This window comes from Momordica charantia (assembly GCF_013281855.1).
Source record: "Momordica charantia cultivar OHB3-1 chromosome 6 unlocalized genomic scaffold, Mcharantia_2.0 BLBB01000006.1, whole genome shotgun sequence".
In the NCBI taxonomy this organism is placed as follows: domain Eukaryota; kingdom Viridiplantae; phylum Streptophyta; class Magnoliopsida; order Cucurbitales; family Cucurbitaceae; genus Momordica; species Momordica charantia.
The window spans coordinates 32,795,955-32,809,461 of NW_028275164.1; the positions used below are offsets into that span (position 1 = coordinate 32,795,955).

General features: G+C 35.9%; 2 protein-coding genes across 7 annotated transcripts; both read left to right on the plus strand.

Moving 5' to 3' along the window:
- The first annotated feature begins 2,429 nt into the window (after positions 1–2,429).
- LOC111007525 (putative protein phosphatase 2C 34) lies at positions 2,430–6,344 on the plus strand. 4 transcript variants are annotated; one of them, XM_022279918.2, is made up of 7 exons: positions 2,430–2,549; positions 2,679–2,982; positions 4,379–4,694; positions 4,957–5,265; positions 5,343–5,466; positions 5,557–5,780; positions 5,916–6,344. In XM_022279918.2, the coding sequence occupies exons 3-7, from the start codon at positions 4,443–4,445 to the stop codon at positions 6,135–6,137; spliced, it is 1,131 nt and encodes a 376-aa protein (XP_022135610.1). In that variant the 5' UTR covers positions 2,430–2,549; positions 2,679–2,982; positions 4,379–4,442; the 3' UTR covers positions 6,138–6,344. The 4 variants fall into 4 exon arrangements, with proteins under 4 accessions (XP_022135610.1, XP_022135608.1, XP_022135611.1 ...); XM_022279916.2 differs by lacking the exon at positions 2,430–2,549 and having other exon boundaries at positions 2,578–2,982; XM_022279919.2 differs by lacking the exon at positions 2,430–2,549 and having other exon boundaries at positions 2,578–2,982; positions 4,392–4,694.
- A 966-nt stretch (positions 6,345–7,310) lies between these two features.
- Positions 7,311–8,854, plus strand: LOC111007536 (large ribosomal subunit protein eL39). 3 transcript variants are annotated; one of them, XM_022279936.2, is made up of 4 exons: positions 7,311–7,417; positions 7,945–7,995; positions 8,403–8,506; positions 8,601–8,854. In XM_022279936.2, the coding sequence occupies exons 2-4, from the start codon at positions 7,993–7,995 to the stop codon at positions 8,647–8,649; spliced, it is 156 nt and encodes a 51-aa protein (XP_022135628.1). In that variant the 5' UTR covers positions 7,311–7,417; positions 7,945–7,992; the 3' UTR covers positions 8,650–8,854. The 3 variants fall into 3 exon arrangements, with proteins under 3 accessions (XP_022135628.1, XP_022135629.1, XP_087980970.1); XM_022279937.2 differs by having other exon boundaries at positions 7,414–7,437; XM_088124844.1 differs by lacking the exon at positions 7,311–7,417 and adding an exon at positions 7,494–7,558.
- The last annotated feature ends 4,653 nt before the right edge of the window (positions 8,855–13,507 follow it).

Sequence of the window (13,507 nt, forward strand, 5' to 3'; positions counted from 1 at the left end):
AGAGAACTGGGCGAGGAACTCCCTTCTCAGCTGAGAGTAGGTCGAGATCGACCTGGCTGGCAGTCTCCGATACCACAATCGCGCGCTGCCAATAAGCGCGATCTGGAAGGCACGGCATTTGATTGCGTCTGATGCCGCTTGGAAATCCATGAGGACTTCAAAGACCTCAACATAATCATTGGGGTCCTTTGACCCATCATAAGGTTTCACGGTAGGAGCTTTGAACTTCGGAGGGATCGGTGCTTCCAAAACGTCCGAGGTGAAGGGCGATTCTCCCAAGTTGCCATCGTTCAGTGGACCTTCTTTCTGCTCACATTTGGCCTTTAAGGCCTCCACCTGAGAGTCGAGCTGGCCCCTCAGCTGGTCTAACTCCTCCCTTGTAATCACTCCTGCAGGAGTTGCTGGGTTGCGAGAGGATTCAGCCTGCTGGTTGGAGCTCCTGTGTGAGCGGGATGGTGACTGTCCTTTTCGGAGAGATGAGCCTCTCTTTCTGTTGAGGTGTTCACGGAGGTCTCCTCTCTGGCGAGTGTGTCCCTCGCTCTCGTTGTCCTCGGGATGTTCCTCCTCGACTGGGCCGAGGTGGGAACCCCTTTGCTCGCTTATGCCAACGCGCGTCACTCGGTTCTCAGATCGGGACCCTACGCCTGCAGCTAATATCATTTCGTTATACATTTCCTCCATGGACCGCATTTGCGTGCGCATTGCCTCCATTTCTCTCTGGAGTGCGTCCAAGTTCTCACTTGTTGGGGCCGGGGCTGGAACCCAGGCGCCCTTCTTAGAGGTTCCACCTCGGCCACGGGTGGCTTTGGATGTCCTTGGGGGGTGCGCAGGTGGTAGAACAGGCGCGGTGATTCGTGCCGACCTGCGGAGGGGTTCTGTTGCTAGGCCGTCGTGACCTTGCCCCTCTACCACTGCTGCTCCGACCTCCCTCTGGTGGGCATCGCTGGCAGCTAGGGTCCTTCGATCTGCCGTATTGGTCGAGTTTGCGGGTTGAATCATTTTCGCTTGCGTGTTGGTTTAAAAGAATTGGGATGACTTAGATTGTCGTCTCCCCACAGACGGCGCCAAATGTTTATGCAAGGATATGCACAACAGTGTATTTCTGATTGCAGCTCGAACTCGGCCTCCGGACCGATTTGAATACTTGGGCGGACCTGCACAAAAAGGTGAGCACTCCGACGATCAAGTCAGTATAGGTCGGATTCCCAGTTTAGTTCGAGGTCAGAAATCATCGTACCTGATCGTGGAGTGAGGTCCTCTACTTATGGGTGGTAGTCCCGCTAACCTCGCGACGGTTACACCCGGTAATCTCGGGACCGTCGGTTACACCCGGTAATCTCGGGACCGACCGACGGTTACACCCGATAATCACGCCGCTGACAGTAGCTCACATCGGCCCTCATACTTAGCATCTGTCAACGCTAGTGGTAGTGATCTCGGCGGTCCGAGCTGGGACATGACTCATGGGTCATCTTGGAACACCAATAGGGGTCCTCCACGTGTCCAGGGTATTCTTTTCCCCAAACATAGTTTAGATTAGTTTGGAGTTAAAAAGAGCAGCTTGACAAAACAAAATAATATATATATATATATATATATATATATCACATACATATATATAACTTTTCTTTTGCCTCTCGTTTATCTCTCATGTGTCTTTCCCCCAACCTTCTTGCTCCTCTCCAACGATTCAATGATATTTCCTTCACATTTTTTTCCATCAAGAGCGTTTCATAAATGGAAAGTTAGTACCAACGATTCAGAAAAAACTAGAACTTCTTATCGAACTTGAATCGATTGGTACAAGCACTTAATTAGTTCGGAGTTGTTTGTTGTTGAATTGGAACAAAAGTACTAAATAAATTATTATTTGAACTGGAGTTTTGAGTATAGTATAATGAGCGGTGTGTACAAGACTCATAAATAAATTCGGTACATTTCATTTCTACACATATTCTCTCCCCACAAAAAGAGTCATAGTAGAATTGTCTCTAAATCAACCAGAGCAACCTTGCAAGGTTTAAAAAGTCTCGCTCTTTTCTTTTGTACATTGAGACGGCCTTCATTTGCTTAAATTATTTCAACTTTTATACTTTTTCCTATTTGAATAATCAATAAATTAGTTTTTAATTCTTCTATAAATTAAAATTTTTAATTTATTTTAAGAGTAATATTTAATAGTTATATAAATAAAAAATAAAAATTATCGTCTCAAATTACATAATGTGTGTTTCAAGGGATGAAATTACGAGGTGGTTACCGACGATGAGCGCTCTTCACTTTTGACTCCTCATCAGGGTAGAAGTATTGTTCATGCCTTTGACATCATGAATATCGACATGGAAAGACCGACACCGTCCTAAAATTAAAAATTCATCAATTTATTTTTAGCTTTTTAAAGTTGGAAAACATATTAAACAAAGCCCCTGCGATTGCTAACTTGTAATTTAGCAATGCACCAAAATATCTTAATAAAGATTCAATCCCACAAAATATCTAAAACCCATGTTACCAGGTGGCAATTGTTGACCTCCACCATGGAAAACGAGGTAATACTATAATGATGTTGTTTGAAAAATGTAGAAATCCATATGCGATATGCCCATATCTCCTTTGCGTAAACTAAATATTTCTCTGATTTCTCTTTATTTAATGCTGAATCTGACCCAAATTGGCAGTGAATCGAAGCTCCTTTTTCAAATCCAAGAAAGCTGGAGATCTTTTTTAAGCCTTTGGTTTAGGCATTTGGTCTGTTTCTGTTTGTTTCCCGGGAAAATTAAAAAACCAGAGCCAGAATCGGAGCCGCGAGCTGCTTCCATGGATATCGATCGGTTTCAGCCGCTGGTTTCTCTCTGCGCCGACTTGGGTCGCCGGAATTTCGCCGCGTTCTTACGGACGGAGTCGGATTTCCGGCCATTGCTTCAGATTCCGGCGCTCTAGCTCTCACTTTCCTGTTCATGTTCATTTTCCCGGAAAATCAAGGTTCTTCTTTTTCTTTCTGTTTTAGATTACTGGGTTTTCAGTTTGTTGTTCTGGTTTTTTACATTTCCTCATACTTCACTTTCTTGCTGAGAAAATGCCGTAGAGAATGAAAGAAAAGAAAACAAACAAATTACAATTTTCATTCTGCTTTTTCTTTATCATTTCCCCATCTGGGTCGCTTTTTACTGGTGGGATTCAGTATCTTTTTTCTTTTTTTCCATTTTTGTTCTCACTTTCCAAAAGCTTAAAATGGTGGGTTAAAAGCCACATTCCTTCTGCTGATTGCAGTAATGATGCAATGATTTAATCCTTAAGTTCTAGTATGATAGAGGTTTACTCTCAATAGTTTAACTAATGATTTAGTTTTGAACTTAGAATATACAATTTTGTGTCTGTAGTTTAAATTTTTGTGACGAATTTTGTTAAAAGGTATGGTTCAGAACCACCTAGATCTCATCAATCCGTCATTTCTTTTCTTCATCTTTACTTTATACACATGGGATCTCAATAGCGACATATGCCAGACCTTTATTATACCTTTCTAGAACTTTTCAAATATTAAATCGTTGTAAATTTTAAACTGCACTTATTGAATGATTAAATCTTTCCACACTAGAATTTAGGGAGTAAATCGTTACTTCAATGAAAAAGTAAGATTCTAGTGTTCTTTTAGCCGGAATATTTTATTGCTTGATAGAAAAACTTTGGCATGAGGCCATAAGGATTTGGTAGAAACATTGTTTAATAACAAAACCAACTTTTTCTCTCGTTTCTCGGTGGCCAAACAAGTCTGCGAACCTTGATCAGATTTCATTGGTGGATCAGTAGATTGAGGGAAAATATCACAAGATTCTTTGTAACCTACCCTTTTGTCTGCAATAACCAACAACTTAGAATATTGTCTCTCATTTTATCTTCTAGTATAAAAATACTGATGATGATTAAATTCGATAATTGAGGAAGATCCTTGATATGTTTGTTACAAGTTCTTCTCATTTTAAATAGAATTCAAAGTAACATCCTACGGGCTTAGGTTCGAAACGGACAATGTCATACCATTGTAGAAACATGGAGAGCCTCACAGAGAAATAGACGATTCAGCTTTCGAATGAATATTCCGTGTCGTGTACTTCAGATTCAGTGTCCCTGTGTTTGGTTCTGAATTTAAAATTTGAGAGAATGAGCCTTCTGAGTCAGATTCTGTCTTTTACTCTCCAACAGCATTCCTTTTGGTTCTGAGGAAAAAATGTTTGGAAGGAGAGGAGAAACAAACAGAAACCAAACAAAGTAATCAAAAAGAAGATGAAAACAAAACATTTTTTTTTGCAATGCTTTTCTTTATTTCCACTTGCATTCATCCAATTCTTATATTTGATTGTATTTGATCCTTCCTAAGCTTCACTGACTAGGACTCGGGGAAGAACGACAAGTGCACGAAACCGATACTCACCAAAAAGGCAATGGAGCATTTGTTCTTCAAGTTCAATGAACTAACAAAGTCACTGACCCCTAAGAAATGGAGAAATTCTGAAAATGCATCAGTTGTGAGTGGGAGAGAAGCTGCAGAAGCAATGGCGAAGTCTGCAAAGAAGAAGGATCTGATTATCCATGGTTCAGGAAGTATAAATCTCGACGACTCGGAGAACTTCGTCTCAAGTTTTTCGAAGAGGGGCGAGAAAGGAACCAATCAGGACTGCTGCATTGTGTGGGAGGTATGCAATTTAGCTTCAAAACAAAATTTGTGCTCATAATTGTTGCTTAAAGTAAGAGTAGAACATGAAGAGAGTGCAAAAATGTTAAATATAGTTGCTTTTTTTTCTCGCCCTCAAATATTGCAAATAAGCAAACGAACGAAAGATTCGAGCAGAGCTATTCATATTTTTCACCAACAAAAGACAGGAAAAGAAAAGGCAAGTTTTAGGTTTTTTGCCTCATATTGAGTTTTGAAATGTGGATAACTGGTTTTGGTGATAGGAATTTGGGTGTCAAAAGGATATGATATTTTGTGGGGTCTTTGATGGCCATGGACCATGGGGCCATTTTGTTGCAAAGAAGGTTAGAAAGTCAATGCCAACAGCTCTGCTTTGCAATTGGCAAGATGCACTTGTTCAAACTGCTCTTCAACCAAATTTAGAACTCAATTCAGGGAAATCACATCTACAGTTCAATATATGGAAGCATTCTTATATAGAAGCCTGTGCTACCATTGATCTAGAACTCGAGCGGCACCGTAAAATCGACACGTTCCATAGTGGAACAACGGCCCTTTCAATCGTTCGACAGGTAATGTGTTTTCTCTCTTCGAAATGATTCCTAGTGTTACAATAAGATTTTTGATCTGAATTCTTCTGTTTTATCAGGGTGATATGATTGTTATTGCAAACACAGGCGACTCCCGAGCCGTGATGGCTACAACTTCTGATGATGGAAACTCGGTACCATTACCAATTCAGCTCACTGTTGATTTCAAGCCAAATCTACCTCGTTCGTTCCTTTCTCTATATATAAATGAATATATAAAATGGAGGGTACAAAGCTCTTACATTTTTATTTTGGTCATTGTTTTATTGTCAGAGGAGGCTGAGAGGATAGCACAATGCAATGGGAGAGTTTTCTGCTTGCCAGATGAACCCGGGACTCCCCGTATCTGGCTGCCGAACAGGGCAGCTCCCGGGTTGTCGATGTCGAGATCCTTCGGCGATTTTTGTGTCAAGCATTTTGGACTCATCTCTATGCCCGATGTAACACAAAGAACTGTGACCAGCAAAGACCTGTTTGTTGTGCTTGCAACTGATGGGGTAAGCCTCTCACACTTCTTTTTCTGCTCAAAGTAACATTCTTTCATCAGCTAGAGAATGTTCTTAACGAGCTAAATGCACAATGGTATGGTAATAGTCCTAAAGTTGTATCAATGTTTCGTCTATTTTTACTAGATATGGGACGTCGTCTTGAATCAAGAAGCAGTGCAGATCGTTCATTCAACGACGGATAGAGCCAAATCAGCTCGACGATTGGTTGAGTATGCTACCCGTGCGTGGAAGCGGAGGAGGCCGGGAATTGCAATGGATGACATGTCGGTTATCGTCCTCTTTCTCCATTTTTCACCTTTGCATCAACAAGCTTATGTTGTAGCTCCAATGGAAAAAGAAGCATGAAAGTTTATGTAGTTGCTGCTTGTTTGTTATCTTCCATATTGTGGTTCGCTTATTGTTATGATTGCTAATGTCAAAAATGAAAGATGTTGTAGCTAAGTTGAGGCCTATTACATCTTCTTATACCAATAAAGGATAAAAGGGGTAAGAAAGATTATTCAATGATGAATGTAGCTTCTCATCAATAAATTTTACAGTAAATTTTTGTCACGTCAAGAATACCTTAAATTAGTGCCCGCTGGGTAGTGTTTATGTTTTTTGCTTTTCCTTTTTTTTTATTGAAAGAAACATAATTGCATTAGGTAATTATTTTTCTCTGTTTCTTGTTTCTTTTTTATTGGAAAAAAACAAAAACAAAATATGTTTGGGAGTGGTGCATTTAGTATTTCAGGTCAAAAGGCACAGATTCATGTAAATATGATGGGAAAATATCAATTTTAACCTTGTAACTGACATTGAATTTTTACAATAAACTTTCAATTTAATCATACTGCACCTTAAACCTAAAAAAGTTAAGAGTTTTATTAAATTATAAGATTTTTGTTTCAATTAATAGTTGAACTGAAAAGGTGATATGTTCACAAGTATAATTTTAGACGTATTTAATATAAATATTCAATTCAAGTAATACTGAAAACTAAAATATAATAATTATTATGTATTATATTACGCTTTTTTAGCACAAGTACTAAAAATTAGTACACAACTCGCTCTCAATTATCATGGTATAACATTCAAAATTTGTAAAATTTATAAGTTTAATTGGTCTCTAATAAATCTCTGAACTTTAAAAAGTATCTATCGAGTCTCTAAGTTTTAAAAAGTATCTGATAAATTTCTAATCATACTAATTTTGAAAGTGTAGAGATCAAACTTATCATTCAACCTAAATTTAGAAATAGGCAATTTTAATTTTTATTTTAGTAATTGAATCATTGTAAAGGAAAATTAGAATATATTTTAAAAAAATAAATAGAGAGTTTCTTTTCCAAACAATAGTCCGTACATGTCTGTTATTATTACTATTTTACACTGTTTCTAGCTTTAAAAATATAATTTTTTGTTAAGCAAATTATTCTCCATCGCTGAGATAACCTTGTTTCAATATTATAAAATAAAAAATAATAAAAGGATATTCAAATGGACCGCATTATGAACAACACAATGGACTGTTAGTTATTGGGCCCATTTATTATCAGGCCCAAACCCGATGAATTCCTAAAACCCTAATCTCCTTTACCTTCATCGAACAGAACGGCCACTTCAACGCTCATCTCTCTCAGGTAATCTTTCTTCTTCTTCGGTAGGCCTTCAGTCTCTCATGTTTTCCTCTGAATTTTTCATTAGCTGATCTACGATTACTCTTTTTCTGGGATTTACGATCATATGGTTCTTCGTGTAATTAGTAACCACGTTCCATATTGGTCGGCTTACGATTTTGATTATTTTTTATAGATCTGCGAGTGGCATTCATTGTATTTTCAATTCTAGAATAGTTTTTGGAATTAATAGGTTAGCGAGAACACGGGGTTTCGTTCCTTATAAACTAAACAGTAGAATAGGTTTTGATTTTTTAGAGATCGATTGCGTCGGCGTTCAAGCTGATTATTTTGTCTAACTGATATGCAATTTTTAGCATTTGTGCGCTAGCTATAATTGTTCGAAGGTGTTTTAGAAAGGGAACAAATCTTATGCATTTACAGAATATGAATGTCCCTTTTATCCACTGTGAACTTCAATGTTGAATTAGTAATTCTCTTTGATTTTGTTCATTTGGTTGATGTCTTGATAATGCTTCTTGATGGGTCAGGTAATTTGTGGCTGCAGGCTGTCCTAGGCCGATTCCTGAATCTCGAAGATGGTAACTGTTTCTTTCTTTTAAGTTTTCTTTTTGAATTCCTTCTGGGTGATTTATTTAGGGCCGATTGATTAAACATTTGATTGTTAGTTTTCTGTTTTTTGAAAATTAAGCTCGTAAACAATACTTTCACCCATATATTTCATAGTTTTGCTATCTACCTTTTGGAAATATTTTCAACAGCTAAGTTTTGAAAAACTAAAAAATGTAGTTTTTAAAAACTTGTTTTTGTTTTTGAAATTTGGAAAAATATACAAGTGTGTTTTTAAGAAACTAATTTGCATAATTTTCATTAACTAAAAACTAAAAACAAAATGGTTATCAAATGAGACCTTAGTTACATGTGCAAATGATTTTTGTTTTGGGAGGTTGTGTTGTGATGTCAGATATGAGTTTTCTTTAATGTGCAGCCGTCTCACAAGACCTTCAGAATCAAGAAGAAGTTGGCGAAGAAGATGAGACAAAACAGGCCTATTCCTCACTGGATCCGCCTGAGGACCGACAACACCATCAGGTCTTTTACTCTTCTGTTCTGTTTTCCATCATAATTTCATTTTCATACTTCTTGGTTTTAAATCCGACGCTTCATTTCTATGTATTCTCTTCAGGTACAATGCGAAGAGAAGGCACTGGCGCCGCACTAAGCTCGGATTTTGAGGTGTTTCTCTTGTGATTTGCTCTTCATCCTGTTTTTAACCTATTTAAGTGTTAGTCATGAAGAAGACAAAGGATATAGAGCTAGATATTTGAATTTTTGCCTCTCGGTTAAGAACTTATTGAAGAGAAACTCATGTAGTCTTTAGGCTTTTACTTATATGTTAAATTTATATCTGGAGTAAAGTAATTTCAATTCTTAAGTTAATATCGTGCTTATTTCATTTAAGTTTTTCCTAGTTCAGTTTGGTGCCTTTCTTCTCATGCGAGTGCGGAGTTTATTCTGGTCTTAATTGTTCGAATATTCATGTAGACACTAGACAGATTTATAAATTGTTCTTCTGGCTGTGTATTATTACTTGACTGGGTGCATTAGTTTGCATATTTGAACAAAAGAATTCATAGGACTTTGTTGCATGATATATTTCTACGGCCTGGTCAATATATTTTAGTTTGATGTCTGTTTCTAGTTCCTAAATCTCTGCCCCGAAGCAACATTCCCATTGCCAAAGACTTAGGGTCTCTTGGTCATACCAAATAGAAATCTGAGGTCCAAACTTTTGGGTAAGTTAGGGGCAGGAGTGGAGGTGCTGGGAGCGCAAAGCTCATCCTCCACTTATAAAAAAATTTCCTAATCTTTCTTTCCTGTTTTAGTTTTGCTTACTTTGGGAATTTTGATTCTGATTCGTAAACTTGCATTCAGTTTCGATTGATTATATTTTATATTTGCCTAAATTACTCCAAAAATACTGATAGAGGCCCTACTTTTTATGTCTATATGAGTGATATGTTGTTGATATTTTTATGTTTTTTTTTATATATTCACAATAAAATATAAATTTTGATTGACTTCATATCAAATTCATGAACATATTGAAATGGGATTTGAAAAATAGAATTGTATTTCATGGTTTTGGTATTTTTAATGTATCTGGTAGCAAATCTGAAAATTGAATCTAATATATTTATAAATTAGTGTTACCAACTAAATATTTTGATGAATCAAAAAATTTATTAATTATTAACATACATGATATAAATTTTGTATAATTATTAGTTACAATATTATTATATATTTTATAATTTTAATAAAAATGAAATGAGTTTATAATATGAAATAGTATATTTATTCGAGGTTTGTTTTAATACTTTTCAATGTAATTTTGTATTTTATGTTTCAAATTCCAAACCTATAAACATTGGGAAAACATAAAACTATAGGTTTCATAATTATTACTATTTGGATCACATACTTTGAAAATAGTTTTCAAAAATTTAATTAAATGAATTCAGTGGATCTAAAAACAAAAGTTTTAAAAAATTTAGTTAAATGAATTCAGTGGATCTAAAAACAAAATAGAATTTGGATTACATACAGAGTTTTAATCTTATGCGTTTTTTTATATCTATTTTCCTTCTTTCCTGTTTATTACTCTCTCTCTCTCTCTCTATATATATATATCGTTTTTTTAATCCATGAAAATATTTGGATCTAATCGTCTATGCAAATCTTTAATTCTTTATTTTTTCTAAATTTCTTTTAATTCATAATTTTTTATGAATTTTGATTCTTTTTTTTTTTTTTTTGTCATTGAGTACCATTATTGTTGAACATTAGGTTTAATCGTTAAATCTACTTAGATTTCAGGTTCACCAATGTGATGATGTTCTTTGATGTTTATTTGAGATAAGATTTTGTAAATGGTAGAATATGAATTGTATACGATGTATGGAAAGTAAATTGATCATAATTCAAGCAAGTCTTCAATATTTGAAATTTCTTCCTTCCCAAACGTGTATTATTAGTTTATGGTTTGATTTTATTTTAAATTAAAAAAATGGAAAATTGATTTTTTAACTCTTGGTTGTAAGTAAATCCTTTGACTGAGTTTTTCTATCTTATTAGATTTTTTATTTGAGTTAACATAGTGCTCATTCACATAGGAGATTAAGAAGTATTACGGTAGAGATTTTTCTCAATAAAATTGCGGGATCGAAATCCCCACGGAGAACTTTTTTCCATCTACTTTTGTCTATCAATTGCCCAACTCATAAAGTTGACCAAATATCATTCTTCTTGTTTTCAATTTTGATTCAACACCACCCTATTTCAAGTTTCAAGAGGGTGAACAATTTAATTTAAAAAAAAAAAAAAGAAGTGGATTTGTTCTTAAAAACATGAATGGTCGAATCATGGAAAATGCTACTTCCCAATTTCCAATTGATTGATCAAATCAATATATATATATTTTTTCATATTAGAAATAATAATGTTAGATATATTCTAAAATTACTTGTATATTATTAAACATTACTTTTTTGAATGGAAGTGATTTTGACAATAACAAAATTATAATAAGATAAGTGATAGAAAATGATAAAAGTGATTTCGTCTTTTTCAAATATACCCTAATAAAACTTCTTGGATGAAAAATCGATCCAACCTATTATCCAATTAATAATCGTGATACTATTTCTAATATATCTAATTAAAATAAGACTAAATTTACCACTATCCAATTGTCATCAAAATAAATGCTAGATAGTCCTTTATCCTATTGAAATATAAAATTGTTGAATTTCGGAGAGTGCTATTTAAATCTGTGTACTGTTTTTGGGAATATTTACAATAGTATGGATGCCATGTTTCTCGAATGGGGGAATTCTACTCAAATGGTTCTTTCGAAGGAGAAAAAAGTGCAAAAGGACGATATGTTCAATTATGTTAATGTGGAAGTCCACCATGGATGGAAGGTCGGCTATATTTTCACCAAATAAGTTATAGAGGAGCGAGCTATGCAAGATAAGACCTGAAAATAAGAAATAAACACTTTGAAACTCAAGTTAGTATGAGTTCGAGTTGAGTAGGCTAATTTTAAACAAAATTGGATACCTTATTGAGAAGAATATGTGTCGTTTTATAGGCGGATGAGGGAGACTAGTCGTTACAACAAGTAGTTGGGCAGTTACTGGTTGTCGTCATAGGTTCAACTAACCTTGTTTAGACTGTCTCTAGATTGGTCGAGCTATTTGGTACCATCCTGGTCAAATTTAATAGATCAGCCACTGAGATGATCTTAGTAGTTCGACGACCTATGGATGAGTTTCATAGTTCAAACGAACTACGGATAAGTTTGATAATTTAGTCGTATCTCACCACGTAGTAGGTCATATTTTTGTTTCTAATAAAACATGACCAAATTTATCTTTTAGAATTGGAAAAAAAAAACAAACAAACAAACATGACTCAAGAACCCAAAAGAAATAAGCTTAACCATGACGGTGAAGTTGGAATAAAAGTGGAGGGAGATTGTAGAGCAAATGTGCAATCATAATGGGAAAGTAATGAGAAAAAAGATACTAAATATCTCTTAGAAACCCAAAAAGTAAAAGAATTAAATGTATTAATTAGTATAATAGATTTTTAATTAAAAATGTAATAAAACAACGGTTAATTATCTAGCAAGGAAACAATATAAACTAAATAATAATATATTAAAATTTTTACTCTTGTTGATGCACTTGAATTACCAAACCCACACTAATATAAAAAAAATGGATAACCTACCCAACAAGTTAGAATTACGTGCCGATGTGATGCCAACAACACACTTCGATGTTTAAATTAGAGATTATGTGAAGCATGAGGTTTTTAGGGATTGGGTTGAGTTGGACTATAAGGGTTTTTCAACAAATTTACAAATTTGGGTTGGTCGGTTTAGCTACTCGAAATATACAAACGAAATTTACAACACAACCCAACCAAATCCTTATATCTTTAAATTGGGTCGTCGGGTTGAAATTTTTAGAGGGAGGGAATGAGGGATAGAGGGAGAAGGGAGGCAGGCGGCAGAGGAGAAGCTGTGGAGGGAAGTGGGATAGAGGGTCACGTGGTGGAGGAGGAGAGGTTGTTCGTATCCAATTTGGTCTAAGACGGCCCACCTTTCACCATAGCCTTTTTAATCATCTTTGAAATCTCACCGGCCCTCTTTCCTCGCATGCTTCCCCCTCTCCTCCTTCATTAACTCCCTCTACAAACCCCTTCACAAATCCTCCACCACATCCCTTGCTTCACCCTCTGCTCCGCAGCTCATACTTTCCATCACAGAGTTCCATCCACAATGGCTAAAAAGTCCTTCATGCTCTCCTGCCCTGAAAATTAGTAACTACATAAATTTGAAAAAAATGAATCGTAGGTTTTTGGGATAGAGGGGGAGAGAGAGGTAGAGATGAAGGGGGAAGAAAGCTGAGAGAGGTGGGAGATGATATATATATATATATATATATATATATATACATATATATTATTTTAATTTAAGGTTGGTTGAGTTTGAGTTGTGTTGAACCGTTTAGAAAATTCTGCAATCCGCGAACCAAACCAAACAAATTTCTAACCCAACCAACCCTTAGTTGAGTTGTCCAGGTTGCTCGGTTATTAGATTTTTTAAACACCCCTAATGAAGTGTAATAAGAAATATGTTTTTGTAGTGTATATTGATTACGAGACTTCATCCTCTATTCCCTTTGAATTCATGTTGTATAATTTCGAAGGTCCAATTTCTTAATAGTTGAGAAAATCGTCGAGTTCAAGAGCACCACTAGGCTACCCGATTGGATGGTGAATATTAGCCCACAAGACAAACGGGAAAATGTTGACCCATAGGCTGGTTGACTACGGACCGTCCAACCGAACTATGTGGTCGGCTTGGCCTTAGGCCGACCAACTGGTTTATTGGGCATGGTCAGTCATAGGCCAGCTTGGCTAGTTGGCTTGTGGGCCTAGTAAACCAAATGTTGACCAATCTACTTAGTGGTCATCTCAATTATGCGACCTACTAGCCTTTAGGCCTAATCAGTCTGG